Source organism: Helianthus annuus, chromosome 3 (assembly GCF_002127325.2).
Source record: "Helianthus annuus cultivar XRQ/B chromosome 3, HanXRQr2.0-SUNRISE, whole genome shotgun sequence".
NCBI classification, from domain to species: Eukaryota; Viridiplantae; Streptophyta; class Magnoliopsida; order Asterales; family Asteraceae; genus Helianthus; species Helianthus annuus.
Window position 1 is genome coordinate 169,973,295 of NC_035435.2, and position 19,671 is coordinate 169,992,965.

Genomic DNA, 19,671 nt, shown 5'->3' on the forward strand with positions numbered 1-19,671 from the left:
GCTTTTGCATCTCCAATTGCATGCTCTTGAGCATCTCCATCACCTCGTTTCCACCCGAAGACCCCCCTTGTTCTTGACCCGTTTGGTATTGTTTTTGATATCCTTGGTTGTTTCCGCCTCGGTATCCACCTTGGTTATTGTAAGATGGGCGTGAACCAAAATTACCTTGGCTACCTTGAAAATTTAGGTTCGCTTGATTTGAAGGGTTCCCATATCTAAAGTTCGGGTGGTTCCTCAATCCGGGGTGGTAGGTATTAGAATTCATGTTGTTGTAGTTCCTACCACCTCCTCCTTGACCTTGACCTTGAACCGCATGGACTTCCTCATATTGCCCTTCCAACATTCCTTGGCAATTTTCAGCCGCATGACCTATCTCATTACACAAAGCACAAACATCATAAATTTGGTTAGTAGTTTGAACATTACCGTCATCTATGGCGTGCACTTGCGGTCGGTTAGTGGTCGGTCGGGCTCTTCTTGAAGCTTGAGCTTTCCTCTTTGATGTAGTTGCCATGCTTTCCAAAAACTCCCAATCTTCATTCTCATAATTGTTCCAAAAGTCCCACCGGTGATAGACATCAAATCACGTGCATCTTCGGCACTCAACCCCTCATGAAAGGCGTTCATCAACTCCCATAATTCAATCCCATGGTGAGGGCAGTTTTTAATCATCATATTAAAACGCTCAAACGCCTCATGAAACATCTCACCATGTTGTTGTTGAAAGCTTCTCAATCCCTTCCTTGCATCATTGGTCTTTTGGGCGGTGTAAAACTCATCCAAGAAGGTTTGTTGCATCTCCCCCCATGTATATATTGATGCCGAAGGTAACGTGTAGAACCATTTCTTAGCCTTCTCTTCCAAAGAAAATTGGAACAACACCAATTTGATGTCGTCGGCTGAAAACCCTTGACTCCCAAGAGTGTTGCAAATAGAATCATAAGCCTCTAAATGAAAATAAGGCTCCTCATTTGCCAACCCCTTGTACTTTGGTAAACTTTGCAAAGAGTTGGTTCTTACTTCGAATGTTCGCCCTTGATCATTATGAGGAATGACTACCGGTGAAGGGTTTTGCGTGATTACCGGCCGAAAATGTGCTTCAATGCCCCTCACATTTTCTCTAAGGTGTCTCCTTGGTACACCATACCTACCTCTTGGAATGATGGGACCATTCGGCCTTGGTACTTGCCCTTGTGGTGCGATCGGTTGTTGAAACTGTTGTTGTCGCATCGGTGGGCGCTGAGGTGGTCTTTGAAATTGTTGTTGTTGTACATGTTATGGCCGGACTTGTTGCAATGGAATCGGTTGTTGTATTGGTGGCCCTTGTGGTCTTGGCCGAATGTGTTGTGGTATAAGTTGTTGTTGTGGCATTCCACCAACACTCGCCATCCCTTGAGATTGACTTTGAACATAACCAAAATCCCCTTGATCACCATAATCTCCATAACCGTACCCATCATCTTCATACCCCTCAAAGTCTTCGAATCCCTCATCATAACCACCCCCTTGAATTCCTGAAGTTTGCCCAAATGGAATGGTCGAATATTGAAAACCCGATTGTTGTGGTCTAAAGGATGAGGTAGCATGCACAATAGTTGAATTTGGTGCAATTGAAAAGGTGGATGTTGATTGACCCGTAGTTGGAGGAAAGAAATGAGATAATGGTGGGATGGTGGTAGATGGATTGTAGGTGATGGAAGGCTCAGTTTGAGTGGTGATTGGTTGGGTAACATTGGATGGTGTGAATTCAGCGGTGGTATTAGGTAATGTGGTGTTTGGTGATGGTTGGGTGGAAGTAGGTATAAAGGTTGAGGATGATTGACCCGTTGTAGGTGGAATTTGGGAATCAGCCATGATGTTTCTCGGTGTGATGGGTGAAGTGGGTGAACCAATGATTTTGTTTTCTCGCACTAAAACTCGGTTTTGTCTTAGCGTTCTTTCAATTTCCGGATCAAACGATAGCGGTGATGACCTGTGAGAGCCTCTAGTATGCATACACCTGAAGTACCTGCACACTAAACACAACCAACGTAAACCCGAAAATAACAAACAAAACTATTAAACTAACACACGTTGCGCACTACTCCCCGGCAACGGCGCCAAAATTTGACGTGCAGTCGTAGGTACACGCAAATTTAATCCAATTACAACTAATTAGCTAGCGGTAAGTGGGTATCGAACACAGGGAGTATGTGGAAGATGAGTCGATTATATAGCTTTGCACTTAAACTAATTATTAGACTAAATTGCAGAAAATTAAAATTCAAGAGTTTGGATTGTTGTTTTAGAAAACTAAATTAAAAACTAATTCAAATCAAAGTTGGTTGTAAAACAAATTAGGAGAGAACAATGACCACCTTAGGTTTCAGTTTCTTTAAACAATTGTGTGTAATTCTAACTAGAAAGAGTTACATAGACATAACTCGTGTATAGATGATTGAAGTGATAAAAGGGAACAAAGTACTCGGATTATATAAACGCGAGGTTGTTTCCCGATGACCAATTAATCAATAACCAACCCTAACCCTTCCCGTGATATCTCGGTTGCCAACGGCACCAAGAACGTACGATTAAGACTAGAAATTGCAATATTGATTAACAAACTACAAACAATCAAACATACACCATGACATTCAAGCAACGCAAGTTGTCATTCTAGAAATGCAGAAATTAAACACACAAAAGTTCAAGAAACATTCACCTAAGATGATCACCGAAGAGTTTAGCCGGACATGGCTCGGTGAATCATCATCATAATCAAACTATTGTTCATACGAATCGAAAATACAAACCGAATGATAAGAAATGTTCACAAACCAAGCAAGCAGCCAAAAATCGCCCCAATGATGATCCAAAACCGTCCAATGATGATAGATACCCAAAAGACACTCAAAAACTGATTTAAATGAGGGCAGTTACACTTTGATCGCAGCTTCCACCGTAAATTACGGCTCCACCGTAATTTACGGTGGTCATGGTTCTTTTACGGCCCAAAGAGCCTGTGTTACGGTGAAGAACAATACAAAATCCAGGTCCACCGTAAATTACGGCAGGACCGTAATTTACGGTGGTGAGCTGCCTTGTCTTCTTTGTTGTTTCTCTTGTTCCACGCTCGACCCGTTCTTCACCAAAGCCTCCAAAGCTGCGATTACTCCATCTTTTAGCTCCTAAACTGCACCTGAAACATAAGCACCGTAGTTATCTAATTCAAGATAATTACACGATTTAGTGGAGGATTATTTTGTCTTTTAACATGCTTAAGGGTTGTCCAAAGGACCACCCGTCAGTAAGCGAAAATCCCTCAAGTTTGAGGTTGGCGATAAAGTTTTGCTCAAAGTATCACCATGGAAAGGGGTAATGAGATTTGGCAAGAAAGGTAAGTTAAGCCCGAGGTATATCGGACCATTTGAGATCATCGAATGTGTAGGATCGGTGGCTTACAAATTGAACTTACCAGAGGAGCTTAGTGGTATTCATAACGTGTTCCACATCTGCAATTTGAAGAAATGTCTAGCTGATGAATCGCTAGTCATACCGCATACGGATGTGCATATAGACGAAAGCTTAAAGTTTATAGAAAAACCTGTGTCGATTGAGGACCGACAGGTAAAGAAGCTTCGAAGGAAGTATGTACCCATTGTCAAGGTCAAATGGGAGGGCCGCAGAGGTCCTGATTATACGTGGGAATTAGAATCCACGATGCAAGAAAAATACCCTCAATTGTTTCAGTAAATCTCGAGGTTGAGATTTCTTTTAAGGGGGTGAGGATGTAACACCTCGAAAATTCCTGTCCATAAGAATAAAGATACGTGTCATGTGTGACAGACGTGTCAGAGAAACCGGATTAAATAAAAAGATGTGTGGTAGGATTTCCAATGAAAAGGGCGTCATGTTATTTAAAACACCTCTGAACGACCCAAGGGCGACACGTTATTAAATCACCTCTGAGCGACCCAAATTTTTATAAATCCCAAGATCCTTAAATCAATTAATGATCATCTTATATGATAACCGGTTGCACTCAAATAAATAAAGTTGCATCTTTATCAAGGACTTTGGAATTATAGGCTGTTACTACTTCTAATCTAAATGAAATTCTTGTAAATAAGAATTTATATAGTTAATTATTCCTTGGTCAACTTCTATGAGAATCCAAGACTCATTCTTGGAAATCTCCGTCAATTTTTCAAGGCCCTCATAAGTTGAATTGAATGGGGAACATGTAAGAGCAAGTTAGGCATGCAATGGCTGGTCAAGATGGCCCACAAACTGAAAAGAGAAGGCATGTTTCGGAGTTAGTTGAATGCATGGTCAAGACTTAAAAGTTCACAAGTTTTTGTCCTCTGGCCATCGGTTACGGACCGCAAAGCCTTAGGCTTACGGTCCGTAAGGAGGGCACCTGAACCTGTTTCAGTAAGGTCGGTTACGGACCGTAACCCCTTTAACTTACGGTCCGCAAGAGGTCCTTACGGACCGTAAGGCCTCAAGCTTACGGTCCGTAAGACCGTCGCTGGCAGCAGCTTTTGGATAGCTGCCTGTTTAACCTGTTTAACCGACTTAAAATGTAACATTTCGAATCTATGGGCTTGCTAGGCAGTTTTTAGGCCTTTAGGGACACCTGGGATCATCTCCTAACTACCCTAGACTATCTTGGCAAAATCCTAAGGCTCCTAGTTCACTATATAAGGGACTTGAGGGTGATCATTTGGCACTTGCTCACTTGGAACATTGGTTCAAGACTCTCTGAAGCTTCCCTGGTCAGCACCCCATTTTCTTAGGCTCCATAATCCTTCTTAGGACTCTTGTAAGTGTCCTTAACCTCCTTTAATCCATTCTAACTTAGTTAACTAAGTAAAAGTCAAACCGTCGTAATTAAGGTTTGACTTCGTGATTAATCATAATGTGCTCTGTCAAATCACGAATTAAAGGTACCTTTAGGAAGGTAATTAAGTGGGTAACAAATCCTTAAAAGGGTGTTTCCAGATTCCCACTCTAAGCATGTCAATTGTCGAGTCAAAGTTAATCATAAAAAGTCAACAGAATGCTTAATTTCAAATTAATGCATAATTAGCAATGTAGGTTGCATGTAACCTGTTTGAACATTAATATAACTTGGTAATAAGTATAAGAACATGTTCCAACATGTTCAACTCGACAATTTTCTGTTTAGACCCGGTTCGGAACCGAAAGTCGCATAGTTTGACTTTCACTTTGACTTTCAGTTCTGACCCGTTTTAGTTAAGATTAAGATTGCCTTAGGGCTTCTTTTGGACCTAATAACATGTTAGTATATCCTCCTGTGATTATACAACGTGGTTCATTAGATATCTTGTTCGTATGCATATTTCCGTTAAATGCCCATATGTTGACCGTTATGCCCAAATGTCCAAAAATCATGATTTTTGAGAATGTATAAGGGTAGACACCTTAGTTACTGAATTATAAACTTGTCCCCAAAATTTGACATCAGTTTGAAGTCTAGAATAAGAGTTATGCTCGTTAGCGTAATTAGAAGCTTTCTTAGTAAATAATTAGCGTAATTAACGCATAGCCTATTTAAACTTAGATTTTATACCAAAACTTTATACCCACTGTTATGTAATAATATTTTGGGAATTTTAAAGATTTTTATTTATTTTTAGGCTGAGTATAACTAGAGGTTTTAAGTATAATTCGGCTTATGCCGGTTTTGCCCTTTTCGGCCATAAAATGAGTTTTACAAAACCTTTTGACCCCAAACTTTTTCCTACTGAATTATTATGCTAAATATAATATTTTGAGCCTTCTGGAATTATAAAAATATCAGCTTTTCTTTTAAAACCCGGAAATGGCTCCAAATCGCCTTTTTAGGCATTTTTACGACATAGTATATGTCAAAACTAGTTTTTATATAAAAGGTCTAATACCTACTGATATATTTAGAAGAATTTCATATTTTTAACAGTAAACTAGAGATGAAAACTCAGATTGCCGTTTTTATCTTTTTAGCTTATGTAAAATTACCAAAATGCCCTTATGAGGCGTAATGGTGTTTAAAATCATTTGGGGCATAATTGGACATACCTTACTGATATTACAACATATTTGGTACATATCATCTCAGGAAACTTGCATATGACTTATATGGTTACTCGTTACGCACTTTCGCGTTCGAATCGGCTTATGTGACTAGTTCACGCATATTAGCCGAAACGGGTCAAATCATATCATCTTAGTCTCTAAATTCAGAATGTGTTTGGTTTACCCATATTATACAAGTATCCAAGCTTGTAGGGTCCAAATCACATTCCTTCCCGGTTTTCGCATTCCTCGCGATTAAACCATATTTATTCTTCGAAACTAACCGGTCTAAGCTTAGGCTATGTTAAAAGACCCGTTTGGATTCTAATAGGTTATTATAAACCTTCGTTCCAGAATAGGAGCCCAGTAAAAGACACTTGCATTGTTGCTTTTGTGGTTTATACTTGCTCAGGTAAATACTTTTAACTTATTTTCCCTATACGGGCTTGGGGTACGGTATATAAAATACCGCTTGGTCGGGCAATTGACCCCAACTCATTAGTAGTTGGGTATTATCAATGTGACCCGTTTGAAAACTTGGTTTTGTTTGTTTTACGCCTTTGGGAGCTTATTGACCATGTCCCGGATATCCTTGGCATCATTTTTGGCCACGACCTTGACACCCGGGTGTAGGCGTACACCCGGTATTATGTCCATATTATTAAGGTATAAACGTTGGCTTCCCACCGCGAACTTATACTGAGTGGTGTGTCAATTAACCTTAAACCCGACACGACTCGGGCGACTGAACGCATAACGAACATGTAATTCTTTTACAAGTTTAACTTTGATTAATTATTCCCAAGTTATAAAATGTTTTGTGCCTTGAGCATTTAAATCAATTTTTAAAACCTTTTCAAAATGAGTCAGTTAAATTGTATTTACCAGTGTAAACTGACGTATTTTCCCCAAAAAGATTAAGTGCATGTGCTATACGTAATAGGCTGGTCTCTCCTTAGCATCATAGAGTCTCGCAAGCTTTGGGATGCATTTATCTGTTGAACAATTTTTTTTCTCTTTTTATTCCGATCCGCATGTGGATCTATTTCGACTACTTGTGATACTTTAAAATTACATTTGATGGTTGAAATAAATCTATTTCTTTTGCTTCCGCTGTGCATTATAAATTGTGTTGTTTGACTATGATGATATCAACTACGTCACGATATTCCCCCACCGGGCCCAACGGTGACACGTGGAAATTCGGGGTGTGACAGGAGGAGGGGCAACTGAGCCCTCAGCTTTCTCCTTACCACGACCCCGCGTGGTTTTCTTCACCTGCTTCCTCTCCACATGCTTCTTGGGGATGCGCTTTTCAAACTTCCCCAAGTCCGCAAGGACAGCTTCATTGGAGAAATCAAGCAAACAAATTACAAGGGTGAACTTGGAAAACAAATACAACTCAGAAAATACCTTTCTCGCCTTCTGGTATAGGTGCCCTCAACACATCACGTTTGGGTACGCGGAAGCTGCCAACAATTTCTAGATTAAAACCTTCCCGTAACTCAACCGGAATCAGCTCAACTTTGCCCTCGAAATCGGGCTCAAACATCCTCCACAGACCAACCGCATCAACTGATACAACACATGCATGCATATTACTACAAGGATAATGAAGCAAGGAAAACAATAAAGAGTAACAGGCTTACCACCACTCTTTTCCCGCACAACGGGCCTTGCCTTCCTGTCCGGCCTAGTAAGCATCATCCGCAACACCCACAGCTGGTTGTTGTCTAACTTCTTGAGTTCAATAGGCCGCAGCTTAGAGAACCAGTCCACAGTCTTCGCGGTGGCAACAGGAATATCTTCATCAGTGACACCAATATTGACATCCCGGAAAGTCATATTGGCATATACCGCACAGGCTTTAACATAGAAGAATTTCTTCTTCCAGCCGGTCACACCCTTAGGGGGTGTCATCAACTTCAAACTCCCATGCCGTTGATTAAAAGAGAAAAATCCGGTGTTTACCGTCAACTGGTAAAACCGCCGGAAATTCTCAACAGTAATGGGCAAGCCATGAGCACGAAAGGTATACTCAAAGTTCCTGATTCGGAACATCCCAAATGGACTAAGTTGGGAGATATGGAGATGATAGTACTCCAACACCTCCGCAACAAACACCGTCACCGGCAACCGAAGGTTGCCTTCGGTGAAAAAATCTGCCCACATGGTAATATAACCGGCCGGAGCATCGGCACCGGTGTCCCCCTCTTGTGGGTAAGTAGCCTTCCAGTCGTCGGCCATATGAATGGTGGTCATCAGGTTTTTAAAACCACTCTTTGACCACTTCAACACCGGCAACCCACCACCGGAAGCATCAACGTCATCATCTTCGTCTTCATCAGCCGCCACTACCGGCTGTTCAGGGTTCTCACCCTCCACATTGTGTGGATTCGATGGTTCAGGCATCAGAAATACAGAAAATGAGTTCGAAAAACTCAAAAAACCTCACCGGAAACTTCAAACAATTGATCGGAGAAGACAAAGTAACTTTCTTTCTCTCACCGGGAAATTTTTGAAATTTCGAATAAGTGAGGGGAAACCACGAACGGTTTCCCCTTATATACCCATCGCAATTAATGCGGAGGGAGAAACTGAATCATCACGTTCAAAAAGAGCGAATTACGCAACACCACGTGTCAAGCGCCGTTTCCGCTGACGGTTACCACGCGCGCGTGGCCGCCCACGCGCCTGACAAGAGAGACCTTTACACTCCTTGCTACAGTGCATTTAATGCCTCGGGCAGTGCAAATGTCTTTTCATTTCAGCACATGCCAGAATGATCTCACCAACTTCCACCAACTCACACGTGAGATCAGCCACGTATGCAACAAAAAGCGACTACATTATCCAATTATAAGCGGCATGCGGTTTCTCTGGTATACCGCACCATAACCCATACCGCATGTCGTTTTTTTACATACCCTGTAAAATAGCCAAAAAATTATATCTTTCCATGGTTAAGGGGTGTAAACATGTCCGCACATACCCACGAGCACACGTGGAATATGCGGAGATGACACACACGAGCCCATACAGGTGTGTCAGATACTCAGAACCAGCGTTGTTCTTTGGACTGAACCGCATCTCAGAAACAGGTAAACCGCATTGCCTTCATTCTCTTCAAGCTTCAAATCCCTCCTGTCAGGTTCACAACCACAGAGGGTGCATAAACAACTTCTTTAACGAGAATAAGGAAGGGAATGTACGCGTACGCACACCAGCAACCCTGACTCCTGATCCTTCAAGAGCCGCATCCGAGCAACACACCCGTTTCAAGCGAATATGGGGTGACAAAACCGCAGACACTCATGAGTCGCTGCGGACACAACCATAGCTTCCGCAAACGGTTGCTACGGAAGAGCCACAACTAAGTCTTCACATCGAGGAACGAAACTACTTCAAGGAAAACTCCTCGGTATTGGAGCGTGAAGGAAGGTGCCTAAGGAAGAGATGCGGACGAGATCCCTAATGATCATACGAGATCTTGTCGAACAACAAGCGATCGAAGAAGCGGTAACAAGTCTGCTTATGACTTTGTTACCCTACTTGTAAAATGGATAGAATAAACAATGGTGGGCATTACCATGCCTATGACCATGTTTATTTGACCATTATCCAGAATCACATTGTTCGACCAAACATGGCCAACAATGACGCAAGTACTCAACGTTGTTCCCACAACCGTGGCCAACAATGTCAAGCAACGAGGTAACTGCAAAGGACGTGCGGTTACTAGAGAGCTAATTGGAAGAACATGAACACCCCACAAAAGGGATCATCATTTGATGTCCAATCATGACATCAGAAAACTCTCTTCTTCAATCACCACTTCAAAGGTTGATTCGAAGTTTGTGCACACCTTCAACCACCATCTCAGAGATTGGTTCGAAGTTTGTGCATACGCCCAGCAAGGTCTCAGGTTGGTTCGACACACCAACAGGTGGCACCCAACCCGAGGCTGAGAATTTCGCATCAGACGAATCATTCTCACCGGTACGGAAGAGGCATCAAATGACTCTTCCAGACCTCCAGCTTGATTTACAAAGAGCAAAGACCATCCACTTGGTCTAGGATCTTCTCCAGACTCCAAACTACCTTCTAAACACCATAGTCCAGTACTCCTCCCACATGCAACTTGCATATGGCAGCAACACTAGACTGGGGGGACTTGAAGGGGTATGGTCCCAGATCTCGCGTCAGCATCGACCGCGAGTGACCATTACCCTTATCAAAACCCCTACTAGCTAATAACCTACTTATGTCCGTGCGGGAACGCATCGACACAGTGGTTGAATCCAATCTGTCCAGTGATGGAGGAGGACTTACCTGGAATATGAGAACGGTAGGGTGATGCGGCATAGCATCACATCTGGTGTATGAAAACGGAAGTATTCACAGCGACGCGGCCTGGCACCGCGTCCAGTGAACACTTCTATCAATACAAGGAAGCTGCGACAGTCACCACAGGCGACGATGCGGCTGGCACCGCGTCTCGCGTATTTCTTGATCACAAGCAAGGGACGCGGTAAAATCAGATGTTACCGCAGGCAGCGATGCGGCTCGCACCGCATCCTATACGCCCAACAAGTGGGACTGACACCACAATGCAAGTAGCACCGATGACAGTCATCTGTCAGGGCTACGTAAGTAACAGACTGACGTGGCGTAACCTCCACACCCGACAAGCCTGACACACCTGCAAAGGTGCAGCACGTCGTCAGTCTGTCCATCATCCTCCTCCTTCACTCCTCGGCTATAAATACCAACCCCAAACCAGGTTTGAGGTATCTCTGGAAAACTCTCTCACTACTACTACTATCATACTTTGCTTCCCAAGCAGATTACTGATTCTCACGCCGGAGAGTGGTAACAAGGAGCACCCCCACCACATCCTCCTTGTTAGGAGTCACGGTTTGTTTCCTTGTGCAGGAGATCAACCCACCGGTGATCCAGCCAGCGATCCTCGAGAGGAAGGGATTAACCCTTCTTGACGAGATCAGTGAGTTAACCCTGCCCGGCTAACCTGATATACATACGGTCAAACAATCCACTTTGATCCGACCCACGTATGTCGGATCCGTAACCCGGAATAAACCCATGAAGATGCATTCACCCCATGCCTACGTGAAGAGTGGGCCACCTTGAGCCAACTGCCCACGATTCCCATTTTACCCATTTGAAGTATTTTAGTTTCTTTTAGTTTATACTATTTTCTCACTTTTAATTAATTTATTTAGTAGTGGTCTAGTGGTTAGTAGAAGTTATTTTGTAATTGCTATATGTATGGGTTCGACACTAATGAAAAGGCAGTGAGTTTATGTTTGAGAAAAGAATTTTGTTGATTTATCTCTTGAGTGTGAGAGTTAAATTAATGTGTCTATGCTAGCTCAATTGTGGCATATTGAGTGGTGTTCTTAGACCCGAATTTATAACCGGAGTGGTGATTTCTGTATCTTCGGGAGTGATTCGCAGCCCTACTGTTGGTTTTGGTGGTGTATCTGTATCCAAAACGAACCGTAGATCTATCTTTTATTTTACCGTTTTAATTGAACCGGTGATACGGGGATTTTCTCCTATCATTTGGTATCAGAGCCGAAGCGATCTGTTTTGACTCGTTATCCTTAAAAAAAAAAACGATTTTGAATTGTTTATTGTTGAAAAAAAAAATGTTTCTTACTTTCATCATCAAATCTGAGAATTATGAGTTCGAAGCCTCCGAAAAGTTCACTTCTGCATCGTATGATGAGGAGCCTCGGTATGATGATGACGGAATTATTCCCAATGAAAACGAGTGTTTGTTGATGAGAAAAGTTCTTACTGGGACTGTCATTCAAGAGGGAGAACATGATGCCCAAGATGAAATCAAGACGCAGGTTATTGTGAAGAAATTAAATGGTACTTTAGGAGAGCAGAAAATTCAGTACAAGTATGGCATGGATGAAATATCACCTACATTTAGGAATTTGGGCATGCAGAAAAGTACATCACAAGTTACTATTAATGACTTTGCTGGAGTGGGGAATGATGTGGCTCAACGTAAGATCAAGGCTTTAATCCATTTAGAAATAACCAATGCTTTCATGGTATTTTTTCTAGCTAAGCACCATACATTCAAGCCTACGTATGGTCCATCTCATTTCAAGTTGTGCATCAAGTTCTTCCAAGTTTTTAAATTTCCCATGAAACGTAAGTCCGGAAAAATGAACAATGGAACAGATGATTTAGCTCGGAGAAACCTCCTCTTAGACACTCTATCCGGATTTGACTTTGGTGAGTTTGAGGACAAACTCTCTTGAAGAAGGGGAGGATGATATACATACGGTCAAACAATCCACTTTGATCCGACCCACGTATGTCGGATCCGTAACCCGGAATAAACCCATGAAGATGCATTCACCCCATGCCTACGTGAAGAGTGGGCCACCTTGAGCCAACTGCCCACGATTCCCATTTTACCCATTTGAAGTATTTTAGTTTCTTTTAGTTTATACTATTTTCTCACTTTTAATTAATTTATTTAGTAGTGGTCTAGTGGTTAGTAGAAGTTATTTTGTAATTGCTATATGTATGTGTTCGACACTAATGAAAAGGCAGTGAGTTTATGTTTCAGAAAAGAATTTTGTTGATTTATCTCTTGAGTGTGAGAGTTAAATTAATGTGTCTATGCTAGCTCAATTGTGGCATATTGAGTGGTGTTCTTAGACCCGAATTTATAACCGGAGTGGTGATTTCTGTATCTTCGGGAGTGATTCGCAGCCCTACTGTTGATTTTGGTGGTGTATCTGTATCCAAAACGAACCGTAGATCTATCTTTTATTTTACCGTTTTAATTGAACCGGTGATACGGGGATTTTCTCCTATCATAACCATTGTTTCATTAGACACAGGCGGGCACTAAAAAACAAGAGCCTCCAGTTTTTAATAAGTTATAATACATAGTATGTTTGTTAAGGACTAAATTAACAAATTATTTGCAAAACACAATCAGTTTTCTATTAGGAAAAAAGGTCCAATTTAAAAGGCTCACTTTTGAATTAAAAACTCCAGCTAATAGTCTAATATGCATAACTACGTCAGTCAATCGACAATTGGTTATTCAGCTTAAAATCTCTCAATTATAGTTGCCATTATCGTTCCCAATTCCCATCGTGTTTGCCATTGTATATAAGTTATCGCTAATTTGCTATGCTATACTGTTACGAATGAGGGCTCATTTTTGTGAAATGATACAAATTCTGATTTAAAAGCCCCCGCTTTGTATTTCGCTTAGGACCTTCAAAAACGTTGGAACGGCCATGATTGCCCAAGTTCGAGCCTGAAACCTCATTCTAAAAAGCATATACCTTTACCAAATGAGCTAGCCCTACAACAGGGTCAGATCGATAGGCTTAGCATTCTAGACAAAGGCATAGGTCCCCAAAAAGTATGGGCCTTCAATATTTTTTTCATATATTATATGTGTAATAAACCCAAATGAACAAACACATAGGTAAAGACATAATGACCCAAACAAGTAAAATGTTTAGACCTCGCAACTGCAATTGACGTGAATGGCGATTGGGGGAGAAATTAGAGGTAATCGATTGCTTGCGATGATGCATTTACAATCGAGTAACCACAAAAAGCAATTTGCGATTTGATATTCGCAATTTACGACTTGATTTTGTGATTTGCTATTTGCCTACTGTTGTTCTTTTAGGTTTAAGTCTCACAAGGACCCCAACTTATACTTCGCTTAAACTATCCACTATCACAACCTAACCCAACCCAACCCAATCCAACCCAACCCAACCAACCCAATCTTTCATTAAATATTAATTTCTCTCTCTTCCATCTATACAACCCAATCCAATCCAAATTTTCACCCACATTCACAACCTAACATAAACTAATATTTTATTATATAAATATGATTTATAACAAAGAAATAGAAGTTAAATAATAAAAAAAGAGAAAAAAAGAATTAAATATTATATGCATGTTCGTTGCAAACGTCGGTGGTCATCACAACCTGGTCGTCCAATTTAGTCAATTAGTTGATTAAAAAATTGCCTCTATTTTTATTTTATTGTCCACGTTACAATCGTTTGAGAAATTTAGTTACCATAATGACTAGTTTTAGGGTCTTTAAAAACGTTATAACGGACCCGTCCAAGATTGCCATTTGAACACATACTACATATAATATATTGATATGATTGATCTATTGATTATGTATATTGTTACTTTGTTAGCACCCTTGATATATTTTTATAATATATTTGTGAATTTGTCTGTTTGGCGCTTTTGTATTAGAAAGACGGTTTGCCCAAAGCAAGTAAACAAAAAGCAAAAGAGAATCAATCAATCACTTTTTGCACAGTTTCCAAAGCAAAAGTGGCGATCAACAATAATACCCACTTTCCTTATTCGTATCAATTTCATCAACCATCTTCAAATATTCTAATCTTCTTCTTGCTAGCTAACAACTTACTCCTTCTCCTTCTTATTAGATTCATATACATACATACACTTCCATACCCAAAACCCCCGTTAAACCCTAACAAAACCCGATCATAAATCATCTTGCGTCAAGGGTTTTAACTTTTACGTTTAACGACAAAGGGTCTCATCTTTGAAGGTTTCTTGGCGGGAAAGATTCTGAATTTGGCGGGAATCTTGTTGTGGGAGTGCATGTGTAACGGTTATGGAGAACCCATCTGGAAACGGGTCGGATCAACCCGGTTATGACGGTGGCAGTTTGGTGACGGAGCATACTTCTGGGGTTTCTACTGATTGGACTCCAGATGAACAGTTAATTTTGGAAGATGGTCTTTCACAGTAAGGATTTTTTTTTTTTTTTTTTTTTTTCATAAGTTGGTTTGATATTGTGGATATTTTCGTTTCATGGATTGTAATAGAATTGGAATTTAAACTTTCCAATAGGAATTAGAATTTGTTGGAATTGGAATCTGATGAATTCCGTTCTTGACTTGTTCGTTTGGCAAAAGAATTGGAATCTACCGATCTCTTCCCGCCAATCGGGTGAGCCAGTTCGGGTAGTTAACGGGCCGGGTTGGGTCAAGACGCTTTAAATCGTTAATGAGCTTGATCGGGTCGAGACGTTAGGTCAATTCGGCCGTTAACGGGTCGGTTCGGGTCGTTAACGGGGGCCAGTTCGGGTCCAGACGTTTTGAGTCGTTAACGACCCGGGTCGGTTTGATACGTTTTGGCCCGTTCATGGGTCGGGTCGAGACGTTTCGGATCGTTAACGGGTCGGGTCTAGACATGTCTGGTTGATGCTACGTTGATCGGATCGAATTTTTGCGAGTAGGCGACGGGCCGGGTCGTGTCGAGGCGTTGCATGTTGGCGACGGACGAGTTCGGGTTGAGACGCTTTAAACATCTGTGACGGGTCAAAGATTCCAATGACTTTACTTGAATTCCTTCAAAATTCAGAAGAATTTTGAATTCCTTTAGTTCAAGGAATTCTTTTCCAATTCCAATTCCTTTGCTAACAGAACACGATCAACAATGGAATTGAGATTCCAATTCCTTCCTTTGTTGAAACGAACAACATAAGGAATGGAATCTTAATTCCAATTCTATCTAGATTCCATTCCATTCTGTGAAACGAACGCTACCTTAGGGTTTGATTGTATGTTTTTTTTCGTTATAATTTTGTTCAAGGTATATGGTTTTTGTTAATTGAAGAAAAAATAATCTTGATATTCTTGATAAAATTTATATTTATTCTGGTATGAACATGATTTAAAATGTTAACAAAGTGTCACACCTTTTGTTTAATTCCTTAAAGTTCATTTTTATATAAACCTTTTGAATGTTTTGATTCATGTTCAGTGTTGTTGATATAATATTATTGTGAACAAAAATTTAGGTATGCATCTGAATCAAATATCGTCCGGTATGCAAAGATTGCTGTGCAGTTGCAGAATAAGACTGTGAGGGATGTGGCTTTGCGATGCAGATGGATGTTTGTAAGTTTTACGACTTGTGTTATTCTTAATTATACGTTTTAGTTTGTCGACCGCTTTCTTGTTTACAGTTTTCGAAAGTTGTTTACGCATGCTTCAAGGGTTTATTGCCAAAATGTCTATCAAATATACCCCCTAGAGTCTAGGATGTAAGTAACAAACTAGGAATATCTTTAAAACACATACGCACATCAGGATACACGACCGGCTCAATCGTGTGAAATAGCATGGGCTTTAGGCCCGTTAAGCTTGAAAGGCTGCAAAAAGTAGGGCTGTCGAAAAAGCTCGCGGCTCGAAGCTTGCTCGGAAAAACCTCGCTTGATATGGCTCGGTTTGAAATTGAGCTGAGCCGGCTTGGCTCGGTTAGAAAGTGAGCCTAGCTCGGCTCGGCTCGTAACGAGCGAGATTGGCTCGGTTTGGCTCCCTTGTTAGCTCAGCTCGGATTATTTTACCTTTAATATGCTTTATTTTAATATACATAATTACATGTAATCAATTATAGAAAAAATGTTATTATTTGCAGATATTTAGGAATGCAGTTAGATATCTATAACATATTTGGGGATGCTAATGAACTTATATTATATTTCGTCGAGATTTGAAACTTAATTCGTATTTGACTGAACTTGATTTTGGCTTGTAATATAGTAGGTGAAATTATTTTGGATACGTCATTTTGAACTATTGAATGATATCTTAGATTATTGAATTTTGAAAGCTATGTATTAATATTTATTTTTAAATTCTAGCCAAACCGAACCGAGCCGAGTTTGCTTGGTTAAAAACCAAACCGAGCTCGAGCCAAGATTTTCAGCTCGGTTTCAAATCCGAGCCGAGCCCGAGCTTGCCCTGGCTCGGCTAGGATCCACTCGTGAACAACCCTACAAAAAAGGACCGAAAGAAGCCTGCTTCATTGATGCATTACTTGTAAAACTTGGCAAAGTATAGTTTAGAATACAAAGTTTAAAACATGCAATGATGATATTCACATCCGGATTAATTCCTTTCACCGTGGTGGGTGTGACATTATATTCTTAAACTAGATTATTTGTCTTATTAGAAAAGGGATATTGCCAAAAGAAGGAAAGACGATCACCTCTTAACGAGAAAAGGCAAAGAGAGAAAGGTAAACTTACTATTTGATAATTGGTTGTACGCTTTTGTAGATTTCGGTTTATTTCCATATGTTTTAGAGGGTGTTTGGGGTTGAGTTTTGAAAATAGATTATGCGTTTTGAAAAATCAGAATTAGATAATTAACTATAACAAAACGTGACGTTGAAAGATAGTGTTTGGATTTGATTATGTTGCTTGATATCACAATAATTAGATAATCAACTATTTGAGTGTTTGGCAAATATATATTTAAAAAAATAAACAAGTGAAAATCATTTTCTAAACGCAAATAATCAATTTTCGGAAAACTGCGTTTTGTTGCAGTAGGGGGGAGCTGCTTTTGGAAAACTGCGTTTTGTAACTTTCTAAACGCAAATAATCAATTTTTTAATTTTTTTTACCCAAACACTCAAAACTGATTATTTACGATTTCAAAACTCAATAATCTAAAAATCTCCTTCAAAACTTAACCCCAAACACCCTCTTAGTAATTTTTTGGAGATCTAAAATGCATTTTTCTCTTAGGAACGAATGAATGAACTTTTGGCGAGTACATCTTATATAGCAAATCCAACAGGACTGTCTTCGTATTCTCAACGAGTGGTTGCAAATGGAAAATCAAATGCTATACAGTACAACGGTTTGTTCTTTCTGTAACTTTATTTTTTTTATTCTAACACTAGCCGTGTGTCAGCCTCTTAGATATGTCTATGCATATTTACATTTGTTTTTACCGATAAATTAACCGTTTCTTTACTACCTGCAGTTCTTGTCAGTCCAGCCGGGCAGCTTATTAAGGAAAGTGCTCAGGCTCTTGAACGAGTCTCTACAAATCTTGAACGAAATCAGGTGAAGTATCTAGTATTTATTCAGCCACTTATTATGTTTCAAAAGATTCTTCTAATCCTGCATAGAGGTGGCAAAATGGACGGGTCAAACATGTGTGTAACGGGTCAAAGGGGTAATTCTTTGGTATGGGTTGGGTCGAACAAAAACATTTTTTTTGTGTGTGTGTGTTTTTTTTTTTTTTTTTTTTTGGGGGGGGGGGGGGGGGGGGGGTTACGGAGAATCTTTCTAGTTCCTGATTTTATTTTAACTTCTAGTGTGTTTAACGGTTCCATAGTTTCTCCTTCTAATATTTGCAACAGGTACATGAAAATATCGGTCTCCTTTGCCAGGTTCGGAAAAACATCCGTGATATCTTGAACAAGTAAATTCTCATTTCATCTTATGGTTAACATTTGGCCTTTTTACTCGTTTACTCATTTACGGGCTGATTTGGTGGGCTACTGTTTATACCTTAACGGGTCAATTTAAAAAAAAAGTTTTTAGCTAAAAGGGATACGGGTTGAACGGAAAGTGTATTTTTAGTGGTTTACCAAATGGTTTTATTCTGACTTTCTTCAATCATTTCTATTTCTATTAATAATAAAAATAATCTGTTTTGACCCGTTACCCAGATCGATCGTTGTGCACCCTCTTATCGTCATTTTATTGACTGCAGTTCAAGTGAAAACCCTGGAAAACTGAAGCAGATGCCACCACTTCCAGTGAAACTGAATGAAGCTCTTCTAAATTCATTGATTCGTCATGCGACGTTACATCAGCATATGCAATAATCATTAGTGCTGCTAATGATGTTAACAAAGGATTAATGATGTCATCAGTCCAATGTGATCAAATTGCGCTATGTTGTGTGGCTTCAAGCGGCCAAAGAACATATTTGGTTATGGTATCAAATTTTAGTTACATACCCTTTACGAACTAGACGATGACGTATCAGACTTTACAAGAGATGTTATTACTCGTATATACAGAGCTGAACCGATGCTAATGGTGATTTCGTGTTAAAATGGATCGAATGGCTACTAAAAATTTGAACTTTATGGTGTATATAAATTTCAAGTGTAGTAATGGTATTGGAGATTAAATATTATGGTGTATATAAAATTCAGCTGTATTCACAGTCTAACTACTAAATTGATGACAATGATGATTCAAAATCTTGTCTACTCTTTCTAACAGAAAATATATATATCTTTTTGTATATATACTAGATACTAACCCATGCCGCGCGTTGCGGCGGCAAAGTCACGTTTGTGACTTCGTTACACGCGTTACGATGATAATATTAATGTGCGATGTCCACGTGTGACGCGACACATTTTTTTACTTTGTTACATGTTATGTTAGTAACATTAAGGTGGTTAGGCAATAATAAAAAGAGTATAATGTCTTACACTACCATATATAAATTCTATATAATCTTAAAGGAAAAGATAGGTGAATTAACAGCACTTCTCTTTCTTATTGTCTTTCCTTTCTGTAACTATATGGGTGACTATACATGTTTATATATATCCTTGTTGCAAAAGAAACAATAAAGTATGAAAATAAATATTCAACAAATGTAAAAATAAAACTTGTAATATATTTGTTCTGTTTATTAGTTAAAATAAAAGTGATATCACCGATTTGCCTTGCAAATTGACAGGTGCATGTGCAGGTTTCACCGA

General features: G+C 39.9%; 1 protein-coding gene and 1 non-coding gene across 3 annotated transcripts; both read left to right on the plus strand.

Annotated features, from left to right (window-relative positions):
• The first annotated feature begins 643 nt into the window (after positions 1 to 643).
• On the plus strand, positions 644 to 749 carry LOC118490953. The gene has a single exon (XR_004890178.1). It is a non-coding gene; the product is annotated as a small nucleolar RNA R71 (small nucleolar RNA).
• Positions 750 to 14,376: 13,627 nt separating this feature from the next.
• Positions 14,377 to 19,088, plus strand: LOC110930784. 2 transcript variants are annotated; one of them, XR_002588078.2, is made up of 8 exons: positions 14,377 to 14,886; positions 15,944 to 16,043; positions 17,101 to 17,166; positions 17,681 to 17,795; positions 17,922 to 18,004; positions 18,304 to 18,365; positions 18,660 to 18,836; positions 18,895 to 19,088. XR_002588078.2 is itself a non-coding variant. In XM_022174169.1 (7 exons), the coding sequence occupies exons 1-7, from the start codon at positions 14,753 to 14,755 to the stop codon at positions 18,772 to 18,774; spliced, it is 675 nt and encodes a 224-aa protein (XP_022029861.1). In that variant the 5' UTR covers positions 14,377 to 14,752; the 3' UTR covers positions 18,775 to 19,088. The 2 variants fall into 2 exon arrangements, 1 of the variants encoding a protein (XP_022029861.1); XM_022174169.1 differs by having other exon boundaries at positions 18,660 to 19,088.
• The last annotated feature ends 583 nt before the right edge of the window (positions 19,089 to 19,671 follow it).

Bases quoted from the DNA above. Each gene is read 5' to 3' on its own strand.
- LOC110930784 (XM_022174169.1), top strand. From the start codon at position 14,753: ATGGAGAACCCATCTGGAAACGGGTCGGATCAACCCGGTTATGACGGT. The intron at 16,044-17,100 runs GTAAGTTTTACG...TTGTCTTATTAG, and splicing joins TGCGATGCAGATGGATGTTT to AAAAGGGATATTGCCAAAAG. The intron at 18,366-18,659 runs GTAAATTCTCAT...TATTGACTGCAG, and splicing joins ATCCGTGATATCTTGAACAA to TTCAAGTGAAAACCCTGGAA.